Raw genomic sequence first — 23,545 nt, 5'->3', positions numbered from 1 at the left:
TATGTAAAGGTCTTTTCTGTCCTTGGTTAAGTTTATTCCTAAATACTTGATTCTTTTGGTTGCTATTGTAAATAGGATTTTTTTCTTGATTTCCTCCTCTTGTTACACATTACTTGTGTATAGGAACACTACAGATTTTTGCGTATTGATCTTGTAGCCTGCTACTTTGCTGTATTCATTGACTAGTTCTCGTAGCTGTGCTGGAGATTTTTCTGGATTTCCCACATATAGAATCATGTCATCTGCAAATAGTGAAAGTTTTACTTCTTCCTCTGGTCCTGGGCTTTTCCGTTTTGGGAGCTTTTTGATGACTAACTCAATCTCTTTATTTGTGAATGGTTTGTTGAGGTTATCTATTTCTTCTTGAGTTAATGTTGGTTGTTTATGCTTTTCTAGGAAGTTGTCCATTTCATCTAAGTTGTCTAGTTTATTAGCATATAGTTGCTCATAGTATCTTCTCATTATCTCCTTAATTTCTGCAGGGTTGGTAGTTAATATTTCCTTTCCCATTTCTGATTGCATTTATTTGCATCTGCTCTTTTTTTTTTTGTTAGCCTAGCCAGTGTTCCATCGATTTTATTGATTTTCTCAAAGAACCAACTTCTGGTTTTGTTGATTCTCTCTATTGTTTTCCTGTTCTCAATTGCATTTATTTCTGCTCTAATCTTTGTTATTTCTTCCCTTATGCTTGCTTTGGGGTTAGTTTGCTCTTCTTTCTCTAATTCCTCCAGGTGAGCAGTTAACTCTTCAATTTTTGCTCTCTCTTCTCTTTTAATATAGGCATTTAGGGCAATAAATTTCCCTCGCAGCACCGCCTTTGCTGCATCCCATAAGTTTTGATACATTGTGTTTTCATTGTCATTTGCCTCAAGGTATTTACTAATTTCTCTTGTAATTTCTTCCTTTACCCACTGGTTTTCTAAGAGGGTGTTGTTTAGCCTCCATATGTTTGTGAATTTTATGAACTTCTGCCTTTTATTTATTTCCAACTTCATTCCATTGTGATCTGAGGAAGTGCTTTGTATAATATCAATATTTTTAAATTTGTTGAGACTTGCTTTGTGACCCAACATGTGGTCTATCCTAGAGAATGTTCCATGAGCACTTGAGAAAAAAGTCTATACTGCTGTTGTTGGATGTAGTGTTCTATAAATGTCTGTCAAGTCTAGTTCATTTATCATACAATTCAACATCTCTGTTTCTTTAGTGATCCTCTGTCTAGATGTTCTATCCATTGATGAGAGTGGTGTATTGAAGTCTCCAACTATTATTGTAGAGGTATCTATTTCTCCTTTCAGTGATCACAGTGTTTGCCTCATGAGTTTTGGGGCATTCTGGTTTGATGCATAAATATTTATGACTGTTATGTTTTCTTGATGAATTGACCCTTTTATTAATATATAGTGTCCTTCTTTGTCTCTTTTAATTGTTTTGCTTTTGAAGTCTAACTTGTCTGATATTAATATAGCTACTCCCGCTTTTTTCTGGTTGTTGTTTGCATGAAATATCTTTTTCCAACCTTTCACTTTCAGTATATGTTTGTCCTTGTGTCTAAAGTGAGTTTCCTGTAGACAGCATATAGATAGGTCCTGTTTTTTAATCCATTCTGCCAGTCTGTGTCTTTTTATTGGGGAGTTTAATCCATTTACATTTAGTGTTATTACTGTAAGGGCAGTACTTTCTACTACCATTTTGTTTTTTGGAATTTATATGTCATATCTTATTTTTTCCTCTCCTTTTACCTTTCCTGATAATATTCATTTCTGCACTCTTCTCCAACTCTCTCTCTCCTGTCTTTTCCTATCAGCCTGTAGCACTCCCTTTAGTATTTCTTGTAGTGCCGGTCTCTTATTCACAAACTCTCTCAGTGTCTGTTTGTCTGAAAATGTTTTAATCTCTCCCTCATTTTTGAAGGAAAGTTTTGCTGGATATAGAATTCTTGGTTGGCAGTTTTTCTCTTTCAGTATCTTAAATATATCATGCCACTGTCTTCTTGCCTACATGGTTTCTGCAGAGAAATCTGTACAAAGTCTTATTGACCTTCCCTTGTATGTGATGGACTGCTTTTCTCTTGCTGCTTTCAGAATCCTCTCTTTGTCTTTGACATTGGACAATCTGACCAGTAAGTGTCTCGGAGTAGGTCTATTGGGATCTATTCTATTTGGGGTACGTTGTACTTCTTGAATCTCTAATTTTCTGTCTTTTATAAGAGTTGGGAAATTTTCAGTTTCTTCTATTACTCTTTCTGCCCCTTTTCCCCTCTCTTCTCCTTCTGGGATACCCATAACATGTATATTTATGCATTTCATGTTGTCACTCAGCTCCCTAAGACCCTGCTCATATTTTTCCATTTTTTTCACCATCTGTTCTTTTGTGTGTACGAATTCGAATGACCTGTCTTCCAGTTCACTGATCCTTTCTTCTGCCTGTTCAAATCTACTATTGTGTCCCTCCATTGTGTTTTTCATCTCCTCCATTGTGGCCTTCATTCCCATGAGTTCTGCCATTTGTTTTTTTAAGTTTATGAATTCTTCTTTATGGTCAGCCAGTGTCTTCTTTATATCCTTCAGCTCTTTTGCTATATCTTCCTTCATTTCATCGAATTTATTTTGCATTAGTTGCCTCCACTCCTGTGTCTCAGCTGAGCTATTAGTTTGTTCCTTTGGCTGGTCCATGTTTTCGTGTTTCCTGGTATGACTTGTTATCTTAAGTTGTCTAGGCATCTGATTTTCTTGATTAGTTTATTTTGGAGCTTGTTTTCTGTCTTTTACCTAGTGGTTTTCTTGTTGGTTGGCTTTGTTCTCTGGCCTCTGTTATTCAGTTCAACTTATTCTAGACCTCTAACTTAGGTTCTATTTGGTTGATCAGAATTTTTCCCCTCTTGTTTTTTCTGTTTCTTGCTCTGCCTCTATGTAACCTTTTTGTGAGTGGGCCTCCTCAGATATGGTCTACCCTAGTAAGATTTTCCCATTCTAGTGAGGCCCAGGTCTCATTGGGAGGGTATGGAGTTTTCCTGAGAATGAGACCCTCCTATGAGGCCTTTAGAATTGGTGCTTTTCCTCTCCTGTTCAGCAGGTGGCACTGGCCAGCCCGCAGCTCCCCGACCAGTGTAAGGAGGTGTGGAGCCTTTAGTTCTCCTGGCGACTCTGATCCTGTCGGGGGCGTGGCTGACTGAAGCTGGAATCTGAATTCCAGCCCCTCGGGTCTGAATTCCCAGAAGGAGGGCTGCCAGTTGAGCTGGACCTCCCTCCACTCTCCCAATCCTCAGAACTCCAGTTGTCTCTCAAGGGCACTATTCCCTTCTCCCCTCTCCTCTTTGGAGCCTCTCCAGGTAGATTCCTTGGTCAGCCTGAGTTGCCAATTAAAGACGGGGGTGGAGGCCTTCAGTAGTGAATACGGAATTCAAAGACACTGTGGGTACTCTGTCTCTCCCAAGCCCAGCCTAGTCCCTCAACCTGGGCTTTCCGATAGAAAATAACCACATACATTACTTTTAGATTTAAAAAAAAAAAAAAAGTAGAAAAGAAATCAAGAAAAAGAAAAAAGGAAAAAAAAAAAAAGGAGTCTCTTTTAAAAGTCTTTCCCCAGCCTGGAAGTTTTGTCAGTGTCAGAACAGAGCATTTAAAGATATGCTTTGGGCTACTGTCTGATAATTACTCTCCAACAGCTTCAGTTCCACCCCTACCAGGGTGGGGGGGGGGCTATTGAAATGCAAAAAGATAAGGGATCAGTGAGAAAACAGAAAGGACAAAATATAGGGGGAAAAAAAATGGCTTTTTTCGAGTCTGGGAATGGGTGCCCGCTTTTATGTGCCCCCACTTCTCGGAGCCCAGACCTTCTTTAGCACCCCAGCTCCCAAAGTTAGCTAATTAATTTGTTAATTAATTCTGCAGTTGAGGCTGGGTTGAGCCTCCCTTCTTGCCCTCAGCACATTGCTGTTTTTTGTTTTTCTTTCCCCCCTTTCAGGGAGCCAGCAGCAAGACAGTCTGTGAGGTGTGGGTGGGGAGGGGCGCCAGACCCCTTGTCCGGGGAACTTACAATGTTCGCTGCGATCTCAGCTTTTCCTCCAATTCCAAACTTGTGTCCAATGTGTGACTGGTTACTGGAGATCCCGAAAACACTGTTTCATATAGTTCTTGGGTAATTGCCAGCTGCTCTAGGGGAGAGACAAAATTCTGCTCCTCACCACTCCGCCATCTTGGAAGTTATTCTTATGCATTATATAGATATTCCTTTTTAGTTTTTAGTGCATTAGAATAGCTAGAAGGAAATACCTGAACCTGTTGAACTACCATCCAGTAGCCCTCATTCTTTTTCTTTTTAGCATTTAATTTCAAGTTATAAAAAAGTCTTAAATTTTTTAAAAAGTTAATTGCAAATGATAATGTATTATTTTTTTCTACTCCATCCTGGGATAATACAAATATGGGTTCTTTTAAATTAACAAACTTCTTTAGAAGATAACCTAAATTCACTGTAAAACTTAGGTTTTAATATTGTGGTGTCTGCTTTATATTTTTTTGTTTGTTTTTTTGTTTTATTTTGTTTTTTAAATATGGTTTTACTGAGATATATTGATATACCCTACAATCATCCACAGTGTAAAATCAATTATTCACAGTACCATCATATAGTTGTGCATTCATCACCAGAATCAATTTTTGAACATTTTCCTTACTCCAAAAAAAAAATAAAAATTAAAGTAAAAAAACTACACCTAAAACATTCCATCCCATGCCCCATCCCACATTATTTTTCATTTAGTTTTTGTCCCCATTTTTCTACTCATGTGTACATGCAATGGATAAAGGGAGTGTTAGACACTAGATTTCACAATCACACAGTCACACCACGTAAGCTATATAGTTATGCAATCGTCTTCAAGAATCCAGCCAGTAGCCTTAATTCTTGAAGAGGAGAGTATAACTATATGAGACTGTGAAAAACTAATTGTACACTCTGGATGATTGTATGGTACATGACTATTATCTCAATAAAACTGCAAGAATTAAAAAACAAAAAACAAAACAACAAAAAAACTGTGTGAACCCATATCACACATTGTTCCAGTTGCTAATGCTGCTGTTATGCAAAATACAGAAATGGATTGGCTTTTATAAAGGGAGTTTATCTGGGTACAAAGTTACAGTCTTAAGGCCATAAAGTGTCCAAGGTAATGCATCAACAATAGGGTACCTTCACTGGAGAAAGGTCATAGGCATCCGGAAAACCTCTATTAGATGGGAAGGCATGTGGCTGGTGTCTGCTTGCTCCCAGGTGGCGTTTCAAAATGGCGCTCTCCAAAATACTGCTCTTGGGGCATGTTGCCCTCTCTTAGCTGCAGCTGCTCTCCAAAATGTCACTCTCAGTTGCTCTGAGGTCCTTCAGTTTGTGAGTTTTTTATAGGGTTCCAGCAATTAAATCAAGGCCGACCCTGTATGGGCAGGGTCCATATCTCCATGGAAATAATCCAATCAGATGTTTAGCTCACAGTTGACTGAATCACATCTCCATGGAAACAATCAAAGGATTCCAAATCTAATCAACACTATGTCTGTCCCCACAAGATTACATTAAAGATAATGGCGTTTGGGGGGACAAAATACATCCAAATTGGCACACACAGGTATAGGGTTTTCAACACTAATTACTGGACTAAAAGAGCCTTCAATAGTTATGATAAAGTGTATTTAACATAATGTTGCTATTAGAACTTGCCTATTAAATTCTGATAAATGTAATTGTATCACTGGGAAAAAAAAAAAAAAAAAAAACTGCCCCACAAAGGAAGTCCAGGATCAGATGTCTTCATAGGTGAAATCTACCAATCATTCCAAGAAGAATTAATACCAATCTTACTAAAACTCTTCCAAACAACTGAAAAGGAGAGAACACTACCTCATTGTATGAGGCCAACCTCACCCTTATACCAAAGCCAGATAAAGATGCCATAAGAAAAGAAACTCACAAATTTCTCTTATGTATATAAATGCAAAAATCCTCAACAAATACTACCGCATTGAATCCAACAGCACATTAAAAGAACGTGGCATATATGAAAAAGCAACAATTAACATCGTACTCAATGGTGAAGGGTTGAAAGTTTCCCCTCTAAGTCTCAAACAAGACAAGAATGCCCATTGTCACCACTGTTATTCAACATTGTACTGGAAGTTCTAGCTAGAGTAGTTAGTTGGTCAAGAAAAAGAAATAAAAGACATCCAAATTCGAAATGAAGAAGACTTTCACAATTTGCAGATGATGTGGTCGTATACATAGGAAGTCCCAAAAAGTCTACAACAAAGCTACTAGAGCTAATTAAAGAATTCAGAAAAGTGCCAGGGTACAAGATCAACAGGGAAAAATCAGTAATGTTTCTGTACACTAGTAATGAGCAATTTGAAGGGGAAATGAAAAAAAAAGTTTCATTTACAATAACAACTAAAAGAATCACATCTTCAAGAATAAATTGAACCAAGGATGCAAAGGATTACAGAAAGCTAAAAAATATTGCTAAAAGAAATCAAAGATGACCTAAATAAATACAAAGACCTTCCATATTCTTGGAATGGAACACTAAATATCATTAAAATGTCAAATCTATCCAAAATAATTTCCAGATTCAATGCAATCTGAATCAAAATTCCAAAAGCCTACTTTGCAGAAATGGAACAGCCAATTATCAAGTTTATTTGGAAGGGCAAGAAGCACCAAATAGCCAAAAACATCTTAAAAAGAACAAAGTTGGAAGACTCAAGCTTAATGATCTTGGAGAATATTACAAAGCTACAGTGAACAAACAGCATGGTACTGGCACAAGGATAGATATATCGACAAATGGAATTGAATTGAGACTTCAGAAATGGGTCCTCGCTTCTATGGCCAATTGATTTATGGCAAGGCTGCTAAGTCCACTCAACCGGAAAAGAACAGTCTCTTCAACAAAATGGTGCTGGGAGAACTGGATATCAGTATCCAACACAACGAAAGAGGACCACTATCTCACAGCATATACAAAAATTAAGTCCAAATGGATCCAAGTCCTAAATTTAAGAACCAGGACTATAAAACTCCTAGAAAAAATTGTAGAGAAGCATCTTCAGGACCTTGTTTTAAGCAATGGTTTCTTAGACTTTGTAGCCAAAGCACAAACAACAACAGAAAATATAGGTAAATGGGACCTCATTCAAAATTAAGAACCTTTGGGCATGAAAGCACTTTATCATGAAAGTGAAACGACAACCTATTGAATAGGAGAAAATTTTTGGAAACCACATATCCAATAAGGGTTTAACATCCAAAATATATAAAGAAATCCTACAGCTCAACAACAAAAGACAAACAACCCAATTAATTAATGGGCAAAAGACCTGAAGAGACATTTCTCAAAAGAGAATATACAAATGGCTAAAAAGCACATGATTACTTAGTAGTGAAATACAAACCAAAAGTACAATGAGATATCATTTCACACCCAATAGAATGGCTACCACTAAAAAAAAAAAAATTGCAAGTGTTGGAGAGGATGTGAAGAAACAGGAACACTCATTCATTGCAGGTAGGAATGTAAAGTGGTGCAGCCAACATGGAAAGTAGTTTAGCATTCCTCAGAAAGTTAAGTATAGAGTTACCATATTACCTAGCAATCCCTCTACTAGATATATAACTAAAAGAATTGAAAGCAGGAACTTGAACAGATATTTGCACACTAACGTTAACAGCAGCATTATTCACAATTTCCAAGAACTGGAAGCAACCCAGGTGTCCATCAACCAATGAATGGACAAACAGAATGTGGTATATACATACAATGGATTATTATTTAGCTGTAAAAGGGAATGAAGTCCTGATAAATGTGACAGCAGGGATGAACCCTGAAGATAAATCAGAAACAAAAGGAAAAGTATTACATGATCTCACAGATAAGAAATAGTTTGAATAACCAAACTCATAAACTTGAGATATAGAATCTCAAATAACGGTTACCAGGGGCTGGGTTGGAAGAAGAGAAATGGAAAGTTATTGCTTAATTTGTACCTATTTGGGTTGATTTTAAAGTTCTGGAGGTTAATGGTTGTGATAGGAGCACATTATTGTGAGTGTAGTTAGCAACAATGAATTCTATATGTGAATGTAGTTAAAAGAGGAAAGGCTATATATACCGTATTAGAATATAAATTAAAAGATAAAACATAAGCTCCATAACACAGTAATCAATAAATTATATTTAATAATAAAAGTATAAAAATGTTCTTTCATGAATTCTAACAAACACACTAATACAAGGTGTTAATAATAGGGTATTATATGGGGAATAAAATACACCTAATTAAAGTATGGAGTGTAATTAATAGTACACTTTTAATAGCTTCATCAATTATAACAAAGGTACCACACTAATGCAAAATGTCAACAATAGAAGGTATATGGGAAAGCTGTAACTTTAACATGATTTTTGTGTAAACCTACAACTTCTCTTATTAAGAAATACTTCTTTAAAATAACAAAAAAAAAAAAGTCTCTTCAAATAAAATGCCCAGCACACAGCAAAAGGTAAGGTACCTAGGGACAATGGACTCCATTAGACAGAATCAGTAAACACCAAAAAGATAAATCCACAAGAACTTTACATACTGTACTTACTAGATTTACAGAATAAAACATCTTTAAAATATGTTCAAAGAAATAAAAGTCAGAAAACTAGAAATATGGAAAGTGATGTAGCATTTTAGGAAAAGAATCAAATAGAACTTCAAAAAATAAAAAATATAATAATCAAAATTTAGAAAAATAATAATAAATGGACTAGTTTAACCACAGGCTGAACAGCTAAAGAAAGAATTAATGAAAAGGAAGACCAATCAGAAAAAACTCCACATAGCTGCATGGAGAGATAAAAACATGTAAAACAAGCACAGGGTGGTAAAAGGCAACGTGATAAGGTTTAACATATGTATAATCAAAATGTAAAGAGAAAAGAGGAAGCTAATGATACATATTTGAGAAAATCATGTTAGAAATGTTGAACATGTAGATTCTAAGAAGAAAAATAAATCACAAGATGCTTAAAAAGAAACTGTATGAAAATACATCATACTGAAGCTGAGGGGAGTCAAGAAAAAGATAAATCTTAAATGTAGTCAGAGGAAAGCAAAAGGTAACCTTCAAAAAACCATGATCAGAATACCGGCTTCTCAACAACTAAATTGGAGCCAGAACACAATGAACTTCTACTGCAGAAAGGAAAAAAGCAAAACACAAAACAGAACTTTAAGAATGAATGCAAAGATAAAGAACCCAATTTAGCTCATGGTTGGGGCATGGCACCTGGTTAAATCTGAGTCACTGGTCATAAGGTTAGGGCTCTTTTCCTAATTAAGTGTCAGTTGTTTCATCATGGGATGCCTACATCGCTGCCTTTTGTTTAGAGTGTGCATTTTTGAAACTTGATGTATTATTCAGAAATATTTTTAAAGTTTTCCATGGCTAATTATACCCAGTTGCTTGTTTTATTGTTATGATATACTGACTCTGTTGATAAAACAAAAGCTTAATATGTGTCTTAACATTATGCCATTATAATTAATAGAGTCACAATAAGGTATAACAAGAAAAGACTGTCCTTTCCCCACTGCTCTTCTGTGTCACCTTTGATACATTTTCATTGTTCAAACATTGGTCTTTCTCTTCTTGGTGCTCATTTCTGGCATACTGCTCTAATTTGTTTATCCTGGCACCAATATCTTACTACCTTAATTGCTATAGTTTCATTTTACGTTTTGGTATTTAATGGAACCAAACATGGTCATCCCACCATGTTCTTTTTATTCTAGAGTCTCGGGAATTTGTAAACCCTTTACATTTCCAAAGAAATGCTGGAGTCATCTTGTCAATTAGAAAAAGAGTTGGTTTCATTGAAACAGCATTGAATTTATTAGTTAACTTGGGGAGGACTGATATTTTTATGATACTGACTATTCTATGAACATGACTCCATTTATTTAAGTGTTCTTTAATGTCTTTCAGATTTATTCCTAGGTGATGTTTTCCCCAATTAAAAAAATTACTGTGTTTATACATATGGTATATATATATACCATAAAATTTTCCATTTTAACTAACTTTATGTGTACATTTCAGTGACTTAATTACATTTAAAATGTGTTACTGCCATCACCACATCCATTATCAAAAGTCTAAATCTACTTTTTGTCTTTATGAATTTGCTACTCTAGGTATTTCATATGCGTGGAATCATACACTATTTGTCCTTTTGTGTCTGGCTTGTTTCACTTAGCATGTTTTCAAGGTTCATCCATGTTGTAGCATGTATCGGTACTTCACTGTTTTTTATGACCAAATAATATTTCGTTGTACGAATATGCCACATTTTATCCATTCAACAGTTGATTGACATTTGGGTTATTATTCATAAGGCTTCTATGAAAATTCATATGCAAATTTTTGTGTGAACATATTTTTTTCAATTCTCTTGGGCATATAAGTGGGAGTATATATGCTGGTTCATAAAGTAATGCTATGTTTAACATTTTGAGCTACTGCCAAATTGTTTTCAAAAGCAATTATACTATTTAACATTCTTACCAGCATGGTATGAAAGCTCTAATATCGCTACATTTTCACCAACACTTGTTATTTCCCATTATTTTTCACTTTTAGCCATTCCAGTGGGTGGGAAGTGGTAGCTTATTGTGGTTTTGATTAGGATTTTCCAGTGATTAATGATACTAAAGATATTTTCATGTGATTAATGGCCATTTGTGTATCTTTCTTGGAGAAATGTCTATTTAAATCCTTTTCCCATTGGATTTGAATGATTATTAAAATCTCAGAAAGGAAAAAAAAAAATAGTAACATGGGAAGGTAAAGAAATAAGAATAAGAATTGGAATAAAATTAAGAAGAGCTATCCCAAAGAAATAAATCCAGGGTATCTGCAATTTTGCTACCAGATTTCGTCTGAATGTATAATAATATGCTGTACGTTTTGTAAACTGCTCTATAAGATACTTACAGCATTTAAGTAAAAATAATATATTAAATTTATGTTTTTTTTAATGTTTAAGAGTTTAATTAAATTTATATTAGTGTTTAAATGTCTGGGGCAATTCAATTCCTTAAATTAATAAGTTTAGATTTCTTCATCGGATAAGTAGCCCATGAACATTTAAAGGAATATTATTTAATGTTAAAGAAATGTTTAATAAAAATAAAATATTCATAAACCAGAAACTTCACGAATATAGGTGATATTGAGTATTCCTCTCCACTCAAAAACACCCCTCAGATGTTAAAAATTCTATCAAAAGTATTCACCCTGGAGTCAAAATATAAGTGTAATTTGTAATGTAAACCTGTGTCATAAGCCAAATCAACATCCTCCAACTCATGGAGGCATAACTTATATATAAAATTAGTTAAAAACTTCTTTTCTGTTAGGTTCTTAATAGATTCTGTGCTTTTATGTAAATGTGGTGTGAATGGCACAACTCCATAAATTAGCAGACATTAAAACAGTTACTATAATTGTATTCAAAATGTTAAAAAGTTAAGTAGATAAATGGAAGGTATTAAAAAAGAACGAAATCAAATATCAAGAAATGAAAACTGCAATGTCTGAGATTAAAAATACACTGAATAGGATTAAGGGCAGATTAGACAGCACAGAAGAGTAGAAAGTATATAAAATAAACACAAAGAAATAAAGACCGCAAAAACAAATGAACAGAGCATATCAGAAGAACAAAGATTTGGAAAAAATATTCAGAGAAATAAAGACCACAAATTTTTCCCAATTTCAAGAAAACTTTAAACCACTAATCTGAGTAGCTCAATATACTGCAAGCACCAAAAAAATAAGCCCAAACATACAGACATGCAAATAAATACACACACACAAAGAACTGACACCAACACATCATAATCAAATTGTTCAAACCCCAGGATAAAGCTAAAATCTTAAAAACACTGAAGCAAGAGGAAACAAAAGACATTGTGTACACGACAGTAGGCATGGATAAAAAAGCAGAATTGTAGATAAAATGATTGAAAATAAGAAATAAAAGGGATGACAACAGTGTTGATATAATAACACTAAATAAGATCGCCAAGGGAAGATATGGCTGGAAAAAGACACAAACAAGAAAACAAAACACATGGTAATATCAAGTCTCAGATTACATTAATAAAATATTAACAGGAGTGAAAGGAATAAGAGAGAATTTTACTTTGTCCTTCTTAAAATAGAGTCCAGAAGGACAGGCAAGATGGCGGCATAGAGAGAAGCGGAATTTAGTTAGTCCACTGGAACAACTAATAAAAAAACAGGAACAATTAGTAAATAATCTGGAACTGCTGGGGAACAACCGTGACTGTCCACACATCATACACCAATCTGGACTGGGTGGAATGGCTAAGACAGCAGCATAAAATCTGTAAGGAAAAACTGCAGAACCATGCCGGGAGTCCCCTCCCCCCACATCAGGCTGAGGTGCAAACTCTCACTGTAGGAGAAACCAGCATTCCCAGAGCCAGCGAATATAGTTCAGCTCAGCTCCAACTGGGGTTTTAATTACAAATGTGGACTGCTGAATACAAGCTACAAACATACACAAAACCCCTAACAAGCAGAGAGGCTTTTACAGACAACTGAGCATAAAGAGCCAGAAAGACCAGGGGCTCTCTCTGAGTAACAGGAGAAACTGGGGGCCATGAACTGGCTCTGAAAAGGGGCTTTCTTTCCCTTTCTCTCTTTCTCAACCTGAGTGGTTCAGTGGAGATAGCCTCAGCCATTTTCAGTTCGCAGCGTTCTGACACAGACAAAGGTGGAGATAACAGAAGCACCAGTTCAAATGCAGAAGATAACTCCCTAGGAGGTGTATCTTCCCTAAGAGGAAGGAGGTGGGGCCCAGCTCTGGGGTTGGCCTTCCCTGCAGAACTCAGACCCCATACCCCGGGGGGAAACAGTCAAACAGAAACTAAAGAGCCAGACCCCCTTACACCAGTCGGGAGCGACAGGTTGACAGGAGCCACCTGCTGGGCAGGTTAGGAAAAACACAGTGGCTAGAGGCCTCACAGAAAAGCCTGTTATTCTTCTAAGATACACCCTGGATATAACCCCATTCTGAGACATGAACCCATTCTGGACCAGGAAAATCTAATTGGGGAAACAAAGGAAACCAGATGCCTAGACAACAGAAAACTAAAAATTACATTAGGAAAAACAAAGATATGGCCCAATCAAAGGAACAAAGTCACACCTCAATTAAGATACAGCTGACATTATTTCACTTTAATGAGACAATCAATTAAAGATTTTCAAAGAAATATGCTAAATCAAATCAAAAACCAAATCAACCAGTTTAGGGAAGATATGGTAAAAGAGATGAAGGATATAAAGGAAACACTGGGTAAACATTAGGTAGGAATCGTAAGTTTGAAAAAACTACTGGCAGAATCTATGGAAATGAAAGGCACAACACAAGAGATGAAGACACAACGGAAACATACAACAGCAGATCTCAAGAAGCAGAAGAAAACACTCAGGAACTGGAGAACAAGGCACCTCAAATCTACATACAAAAGAACAGATAGGGAAAAGAATGGAAAAATATGAGCAACGTCTTAGGGAACTGAATGACCACATGAATGTACAGGCAAAGAGAAGAGAAGGGAAAAGTGGCAGAAGCAATAACAGAGGAAATAATCTATGAAAATTTCCCATCTCTTATGAAAGACATAAAATTATAGATCCAAGAAGTGCAGTGTACCCCAAATAGAATAGATCTGAATAGACCTATGCCAAGACACTTAATAATCAGATTATCAAACGTCACAGACAAAGAGAGAATCCTGAAAGCAACAAGAGAAAAGCAAGCCATCACATACAAGGGTAGATCAATAAGACTATGTGCAGGTTTCTCAGTAGAAACCATGGAGGCAAGAGAGAAGTGGTGTGATATATTTAAGATACTAAAAGAGAAAAACCGCCAACAAAGAATTACATATCCAGCAAAACTGTCCTTCAAATATGAGGGAGAGTTTAAAATAGTCTCGGACAAACAGACAATGAGAGAGTTTGTGAACAAGATACCTGCTCTAAAGCAAATACTAAAGGGAGCACTACAGACAGAAAGGAAAAGACAGGACCACAATTTGGGGTGATGGTAGCAGAACAATGTAAGTACACAGAACAAAGATGACTGCAAGTATGGTTGAAAGAGGAAGGTTATGAGCATGTGGGACACCAGAAGGAAAGAGGAAAGATAAAGACTGGAACCATGTAACTCAGTGAAACCTAGAGTGCTCAACACTTGTGATAAAATGTACAAATATATTTTTACATGAGGGAGAACAAATGAATGTCAACTTTGCAAGGTGTTAAAAATGGGATGGTATTGGGGAAAAAATACAATAAATGCAAACTAGAAACTATAAAAAAAATGGAGTCCAAAGTTACCTGATTTCCTAGAAATTAATACAAAGAGGGGAAAAGCTATAGGTATAAAATTATTCATAGCAGTATTATTTACAAGTGTGAAAAGTTTGAAACAATCTATATACCTACTTATAGGCAAATAATTTTTTAATAATAATAGAAATTGTGGGAAATAAGAGGACAAAGTTTTGGTGTATCTCTTTCATGAAGCTATAAAATCACTTAAGAAAACTGAATTTCCTGAAAGCCACCCAAACACTGCTATAAGAACAGCAACTTATAGGTCCCAGTGCCTTAGAATTGATCACAACAGACTGTAAGAAAAAAATAAATGTTAGGTTCCTTCCCATTCTCTATTAATAGGAAAAATTTTGAATTACAAAAAAATAGTAAATTATTTTATACTGCAATGAGTGAAACTAATTCACTTGAATATTATTAGATTTCTATTTTTTAGCTAGATATATCAATTTAAGACACTTTAATATGTTGTCCCTTTTCTTTCATATTGTTACCATTCTCATTTCATCACAACTCATATTCTTGAAATGAGTCCACTGATAAAAACAAAACGAATAATAAAGTATAAAGAAATGTAAATGACAACCTACCTGGAGTCTTGCTAGTTGTGCATTACGGGCTACTATTTTATTATATGGCTCAACTATTTTTGCTTTCATCCTAAAGGGAAAAAGAGAGGACAGGGAGAATAAAAACATTTTCAAAATATCTATGGATAAAAATCTTTCCATTCTATTTATTTACAAAATGAACAACAGTACCTATCAACAGCTCCCTGTAAGGCCCCAATTCTTGTCTGCATCATCTGAAGAACACCTAGGAAAAGATAACAGCTTACATTAGCTTTACAAATTTAAAAGGGCTCACATTGTGGGGTGGGGGGTGGGGAGCAAATTAAAAGAAAATATATATATGTAATTTTAACATTGTCCACCACGATTCTAATCCAAGCAACCCATATCTCTTATCCACATCTCTGCAAAAGTGTCTACCTAGTCTCTCCCTCCAATCCATGTGCCACAAAAGAAGCCTGATGGGAATAGGAAGTGACTGATTAATGGGCATGGGGTTTCTGCTTGGAGCGATGAAAACTGTCTGGCACTAGATAATGGTGGTGAGGGCAAAACGCTGTGAATGTATTTAATGCCACTAAATTGTATGCTTTAAAATGATTAAATGGTAGCTTTTATGTTAGGTGTAGTCCATCATAACCACCAAAAAAAAAAAAAAGTCTGAGTGAACCTAAAAATATAAGTTGTATCACACTATTCCTCTGTTTAGAAACACCTTCAAAGGTTCTACCCTTTACTTCTGTGTTAAAACTAAACTCCTCTAGTTAGCTGATTAGGGAGAGGCTGGGCTCACTTCTCTCTCAGAAAAACAACTAGGGGTCAGGCAGAAACAGTCTGCTACAACAGATCTGGGGCTCTGGACATTGGGGGAGCTCTCTACAACACACAGGAAAGTGCAGGACATAGAGACAGAGAAGCTGTGCTGAGACAGCCTGAGTAACCCAAGCACAATCCTGACTCCTGATGCCCAACCCCCACTCTCAGAGCTAGAAAGTGCCTGGTTCTCCAGACTCTGGTGGGTGGGAATCTCCACACTAAAAGAGCAGTCGAAGTTCACTCTTGCAAGAACACAGCAGGACATAATCTAGCACTGTGCCAGCTTTGCCTGGAGACTTTAGACTGCTATTACTACTGGGGGTTTTGACCTGCTCCACCAAGTCTGTTTACACAATCGTCAGCTGCCCACAGGAAAAAACAGCCAAAATTCAAAGGTCTGAGTGGAATAGGTTGCCGAAGAGCATCATCTACTGGCAGGTGAGACAAGTGCACCTCTGGGAAGACATCTAAAAGGACTGGGGCCCAAGCAAGCCATATGTTGGGCAGGCCAGGAAAGTGTACCCTTGGGAATGGGAATTAAAGGCTTTTAAGCATTTTTACTTGACCTCCCAATAAGGACTTTTTAGATTTCTTCTTTGACTGGCCTATATCTTCTTGTTTCTCAACTTATTGCTTATTATTTTTTGCTGATGTCTAGGAATTAGATTACCTTGGTGGTTATACTCTGAAGGTTGGATTCTCTCTCCTTTTTATCAAAAATTTTGTTGTTGATTGGGTTTGCATTGATGGTCTTCTTTGACACTTGGTTCTTCAGTATTACCCAACCAGGGCAAGTCCAGAGACCCAGAAGGGGTATATGACCCCTTCTGGGTCCCTGGCCCACTCAAAGAAGAAAAGCAAAGAGTTGGAGGAGCTAGAGAATCTGGAACCACTAATCAAAAATGTTCAAACAAATCTCCTAACTCAATTCAAGGAGATGGCTAAAGAGATACAGGATATTAAGACACTAGGTGAGCATGAAGAAGAATTTGAAAGCATGAAAAGAAAAAATATAACATCTTATGGGAGAGAAAGGCACAACAGATGAAATTTAAAATACACTAAAAGCAAACACAGTAGATTTGAAGAGGCAAAAGAAAGGATCGGCAAGCTAGATGATAGAGCATCCAAATTTAAGCAAACAAAAGAACAAAAACAAGTACAGAAAAGAATGCGGAAAATTGCACAGGGACTCTGGGAACTGAATGACGACATGAAGTGCATAAACATTCGCATCAAGGGTATCAGAGAAGGAAAAGGGGAAGAAGGAATATTTGAAGAAATAATGGCCAAGAACCTCCCAACTCTTATGAAAGGCATTGCTATACAGGTTCAAGAAGCACTATGAACCTAAAAATATAATAGAATCTGAATAGACATTCTAAATATCAAATACCTAAGATAAAGGGAGAACTCTGAAAACAGCAAGAGAAAAGGGATTCATTACATTCAAGGGCTGTCTGATAAGGCTATTTCTAATCAGATAAAATGGACTGTACTTGTTTGGATGTATTATGTCCCCGAAAACACCATGTTCTTTGATGCAATCTTGGGGGGGCAGACATATTAGTGTTCATTGGGTTGGAAACCTTTGAGTGTTTCCAAGGAGACGTAACTCAATCAGCTGTGGGTGAAACGTTTGATTGAATTGTTTCCATGGAGATATGGACCCTGCCCATTCAGGGTGGGTCTAGCTTTAAATTGCTGCAGTCCTATATAAGAGCTTGGACAGAAGGAGCTCTCTGCTGCAGCTTAGAGAGACATTTTGGAGACGGCCACTGAAAGAAGACCTTTGCTGACACTTTGCTCCAGAGAAGTTAAGAAAGAACAAAACACACCAAGAGTAACATTTTAAAGAATACACCGTAGCTGAGAGAAGATCTGGAACACAACCCGGGATCAGCAGATGCCGAGTGTGCTGGTTTGAATGTATTATGCCCTCCAGAAAAAGCCATATTCTTTGATGCAATCTTGTGGGGCAGATGTTTTAGTGCTGATTAGACTGGAATCCTTTGAGTGTTTCCACAGAGATGTGACCCACCCAACTGTAGGTGATAACTTGGATGAGATAATTTCCATGGAGGCATGGCTCCACCCATTCAGGATGGGCCTTGATTGCTGGAGCAGTATATAAGCTCAGACAGAAGGAACGAACTTGCTACAGCCAAGAGGGACACTTTGAGGAAAGCACAGGAGCTGCAGATGAGAGACAGTTTGAAGACGACCGTTGAAAGCAGACTCTTGCTCCAGAGAAGGTGAGAGAGGACAAATATCCCTAGTGCAACTAAGAGTGACATTTCTGAGGAACTACAGCCTAGAGAGGAATGTCCTGGGAGAAAGCCATTTTGAAACCAGAAGCCACGTGTCTTCCCAGTTAACAGAGGTTTCCCAGACACCATTGGCCATTCTCTAGTGAAGGTACCCGATTGCTGATGTGTTACCTTGGACACTTTATGGCCTTAAAATTATAACTGTGTAACCAAATAAACCCCCTTTATAGAAGCCTATCCATCTCTGGTGTTTTGCATTCCGGCAGCATTAGCAAACTAGAACACTAACCATGTGCCTTCCCATCTAACAGAGGTTTTCTGGATGCTATAGGCATTCCTTCAGTGAAGGTATACTCTTGTTGATGTCTTAATTTTGAGCCTTCAGACTATAAATTTGTAACCAAATAAACCCCTTTATAAAAGCCAATCAATTTCTGATATTTTACATAATGGCAGTATTAGCAAACCAGAACATGGAGGCAAGAAGGCAGTGATATAATAATTCAAAATACTGAAAGAAAAAATCTGCTAGCCAAGAACTCTCCACCTGGAAAAACTATCTTACAAAAATGAGAATTTAAGGAATTCACAGACAAGCAAAAGCTGAGAGAGTTTGTTAACAAGTGATCCGCTCTATAAGAAATACTAAACAGAGTCCTACAGGCTGAAAGGAAAGGAAAGGAGAGAGAGAGGCTTGGAGGGTAGTGTAGAAATGAACATTATCAGAAAGCATTATTGAAGGAGGATAAAATGGGTGAAGGAAACAACTCTTTTGAACTATTAACATTGAATGTTCATGAATCAATCTCCCCAATCAAAAAACGCAGACTGGCAGAATGGATTAAAAAACATGAGACATCTATATACTGTCCACAAGAGCATAACCTCAGCCCCAAGGATACAAATAGGCTGAAAGTGAAAGGCTGGAAAAATATATTCTACACAAACACTATCCAAAAAAAATGGATATTAATACTACAATCGGGCAAAATGACATTAAGTCAAAAGCTTATTATAAGAGAAAAACATTACATATTAATAAAATGGGTAAACCACCAAGAAAACATAACAGTCATAAATACTTATGCACCTAACTAGGGTGCCCCAATGTACATGAGACAAACATTAGGAAAACTGAAGGTAGAGGAGAACCCAACATGGCGACTAGGTAAGAAAGAGCAAAAAAACACCTACGTGAAAAATACTAGATAAAAACCAGAAAGTGACCCAGAACACCAGTTCTAGCAATGCACCAGCCAGACAAGGTTTATTAAATCCACAGGGACTGTGCATTTCGTGAAACCAGGAGTCTGCATTCTGAAACGACTGAGTGAGCCAGCTGAAAGTCCGGGAGACACGCTGCAGTGTGGGGAAACCGTGGGTTGGCATTTTGAGATGGACTAGTTCTCTAAAAAAAAAAAAAAAAAAAAAAAACCCTGGGACCGACTGTGTATACAACGGTGAGAACCACGAAGTGAAGCAAGGCAGGAGCAGGCTCTCCCAACACCTCAGTGTCTGGTGTGGAGGATAGCCCTACCCACACCTTCTGCTGACTGTCTCCATGGGCAGAGAGGAGCCAAAAGGAGAAAGAAACCGCGCCCCTTACAACCATCTTCCTGGTGGGCAAGGGACACTCCCGCCCAGGGCCGGACCCACAGCCCAGAGCCATAACAAGAAACCCAGTGTGACGGGGAGTGTTTCCCACAGCACTGCACACACACCACAATATTAGCCGTGGACAGTGGCCTTTAGGGCACCCACAGCTAATTGTCCTGGAGCTGGGAAGGCAGAGCTGTGCAAAAAGTGGGAAATTAACACGCCCCATTCAACCATCTCTACAGCAGGGTGGGAAAGCCCCTGCATGGCCCAGTGGCCCAGGGCTTCCCTGGAGGGCCACCGCACACTTGTGACGTGGCACAGCCTTCCCTTGGCAGGGGTCCTGAAAGAGCACGGCTGAAAAGGGGAACCCGCTCGGAAATCCTACGCCAGTGCCAGGGACTTGTGGGTCAGCGGCAGAGATGATCTGTGGTGGGACTGAGGTGAAGGCTTGGACACTTGCAACAGCCTTAAATCTCCAGGAACACCTAGGAGGTTTGATTATTAAAGCTGCCCTGCCTCCCTAACAGCTCAGACACACACCCCACGTTCAGGGTGGACAGCACCAACACAACAAAACTTGGTGCACCAATTGAACCCCACAAAAATCAGACCCCTACACACCACAAAGACAAAGATGGGAAGAACTGACTTGAGGGGAATAGATGACTCATGGACACCATCTGCTGCTTAGACAGAGAAAGTGTACGCCACCAAGCTGTAGATCTGACAAATTAGACATCAGTATTTTTTATATCCAGAAAGAACCTGAACAAGTAAAGCAAATGCCTAGAGGACAAAAACAACAGAAAATCTTAAAGCATATGATAAAACCAGACAATATGGAGAACATAAACCCAAACACCGAAATCAAAAGTTCAGAGGACACACAGTACTTGGCACAATTAATCAAAGACCTAAAATCAAACAACAAGAGCAAGGCACAGGACATAAAGGACACGAAGAAGAGCATGGCACAGGAAATAAAAGACATAAAGAAGACCCTAGAAGAGCATAAAAAACAAATTGCAAGAGTAAATAAAAAAATAGAAGATCTTATGGAAATAAAAGAAACTGTTGGTCAAATTAAAAAGACTCTGGATACTCATAATACAAGATTAGAGGAAGTTGAACAACAACTCAGTGTCCTCAAGGACCACAGAAAGGAAAATGAAAGAACAAAAGAAAGAATGGGGAAAAAATCGAAAAAATTGAAACGGATCTCAGGGATATGATAGATAAAATAAAACGTCCAAATTTAAGACTCATTGGTGTCCCAGAAGGGGAAGAGAAGGGTAAAGGTCTAGAAAGAGTATTCAAAGAAATTGATAAGGAAAACTTCCCAAACCTTCCACACAATATAAATACACAAAGCATAAATGCTCAGTGAACTCCAAATACAGTAAATCCAAATAAACCCACTCCAAGACATATTCTGATCAGACTGTCAAATACTGAAGAGAAGGAGCAAGTTCTGAAAGCAGCAAGAGAAAAGCAATTCACCACATACAAAGGAAACAACATAAGACTAAGTAGTGACTGCTCAGCGGCCACCATGGAGACGAGAAGGCAGTGGCATGACATATTTAAAATACTGAGAGAGAAAAATTTCCACCAAGAATACTTTATCCAGCAAAACTCTCCTTCAAATTTGAAGGAGAGCTTAAATTTTTCAGACAAACAAATGCTGAGTTATTTTGCTAATAAAAGACCTGCCCTACTTCAGATACTAAAGGGAGCCCTACCGACAGAGAAACAAAGGAGAGAGAGAGAGAGAGAAATTTAACAGACATATATGGAACATTACATCCCAAATCACCAGGACACACATTTTTCTCTAGTGATCATGGATCTTTCTCCAGAATATACCATAGGCTGGGACATAAAACAAGCCTCAATAAATTTTTTTAAAAAAATTGAATTTATTCAAAGCACATTCTCTGACCACAATGGAATACAAATAGAAGTCAATAACCATCAGAGACTTAGAACATTCACAAACACCTGGAGGGTAAAAATTAAGGGGAGATGAAAACATTCCCAGATAATCAAAAGCTGAGGGACTTCAACACCAGTAGATCAGTCCTATAAGAAATGCTAAAGGGAACTGAGCAGGCTGAAAGGAAGGGACACTAAACAATTGACTGAAAGCACATGAAGAAATAAAGATTTCCAGTAAAGATCCCATGGTAAATATAAATACCAATACTACTGTAGTTTTGATTTGTAACTCCACTATTTACTTTCTACAGGATATAAAATACATAAACTTTAATGATAAATCAGTGGTTTTGGACTCAATGTAAATATGTAATTTTTGACAAGAACTACATAAATGTGGGGGATGGAGGAGTAAAGGAACATAGTTTATGTGTCCTATTGAAGTTAAGTTGGTATCAAAGAAAAACAAGATGGTTATAGACTTAAGACGTTAAATTCAAGCCCCACAGTAAACACAAAGAAAGTATCAGAGAATATGACCATAGAGATGAAAAGTGGAGTATTGGTTACGAGAAGTGGGGGAAGGGGTAATGGGGAGTTAAGAAAGGAGTGTAGGGTTTCTGTTGGGGGTGAAGGGAAGTTTCTAGTAATGGATGGTGGGAAGGTGACAGCATTGCAACATTCTAAATGTGATTAATCCCATTAATGGAATGCTAGGGAGGAGTTGGAATGGGAAGATTTAGGCTGTATATATGTTTCCACAAGCGGAAAAAAAAAAAAAAAGACAGTCTAAATAGATAATGACAATTAAATGCCAAGGATGATCCTGGATGGGATCTGAGGATGAAGGAGAGGAGGCTCAAAGGGACACAGCTGGGACATAAGAAAAAAAAAGGAAATACAGAATGTAAGCTTTGTATCAAGGTTGAATTTCTTGAACTTCTTAGCTGCACTTAATGGGAATCCATAAAAGAATGTTCTTGTTCATGGGAAATGTATATGTGAATTATATTGTTTGTTCATGGATGTGTGCAGCCTGCTCTCATATGTTAGAAGGCAAAGCAATAGATGACAGATGATAGCAAGGGAGGGAAAGAAAGAAATGGTGGTATGACAGGATGCTAAAGTTAGTGGATTGGGGTATCAAGGGAGGGGGTTTGGGGTATGCTGGAGTTCTGTGTATGGGGTTTGTATTATTTTTCCAACTGTTCCTGCAAGTTTGAATTTATCTCGAAATAAAATAAAAAAAAACTGAAGGTAGAAATAAACATCTACAATAACAGTTGGAGACTTCAATACATCACAAAATCAATAAACAGAATATCTAGACGGAGGACCGATAAGGACAGATAACTTGAATAATCTGACAAATAAACTAGACTCAATAGGCATACAGAGAACAATGCACCCAAGGAAAGCAGGATATACATTCTTCTCAAATGCTCATGAATCATTCTTCAGGATAGACCACATCTTGGGTCACAAAACAGGTCTTAAAAATTTTAAAAAGACCGAAATTATACAAAGCACTTTCTCTGATTATAATGGAATGAAATTGGAAATAAACGACAAGAAGAGGACTGGAAAATGGACACTTTTATGGAAGTTAAACAACGCAGTCTTAAATTATCAGTGGATCAAATAAGAAATTACTAGAGAAATCAGTAAATAAGACAAATGAAAACAAGAATGCAACATATCAAAACTTATAGGATGCAGTAAAAGCAAAGTAGAGATGGAAACTTATATCCATAAATACCTACATTAAAATCAAAGAGATAAAATCAAAGACCTAACCACACACCTGGAGGAACTAAAAATGAATAGCAAACTAATCCCAAAGCAAGCAGAAGGAAAGATATAAATATTAGA

General features: G+C 37.2%; 1 protein-coding gene across 2 annotated transcripts in view; it reads right to left on the bottom strand.

Moving 5' to 3' along the window:
• The window catches only part of COG5 (component of oligomeric golgi complex 5), a 518,626-nt gene that overhangs the window by 463,552 nt on the left and 31,529 nt on the right, over window positions 1-23,545 (bottom strand). For both annotated transcript variants that reach the window (XM_037836383.1, XM_037836384.1), the window contains exons 4-5: window positions 15,240-15,294; window positions 15,069-15,138 (exon numbers count right to left, since the gene is read on the bottom strand). In XM_037836383.1, the coding sequence (XP_037692311.1) occupies window positions 15,069-15,138; window positions 15,240-15,294 (125 nt within the window). The remainder of the gene's footprint in view (window positions 1-15,068; window positions 15,139-15,239; window positions 15,295-23,545) is intronic.

This window comes from Choloepus didactylus, chromosome 5, assembly GCF_015220235.1.
Source record: "Choloepus didactylus isolate mChoDid1 chromosome 5, mChoDid1.pri, whole genome shotgun sequence".
NCBI classification, from domain to species: Eukaryota; Metazoa; Chordata; class Mammalia; order Pilosa; family Megalonychidae; genus Choloepus; species Choloepus didactylus.
This window is presented reverse-complemented; position numbering and strand designations above follow the sequence as displayed.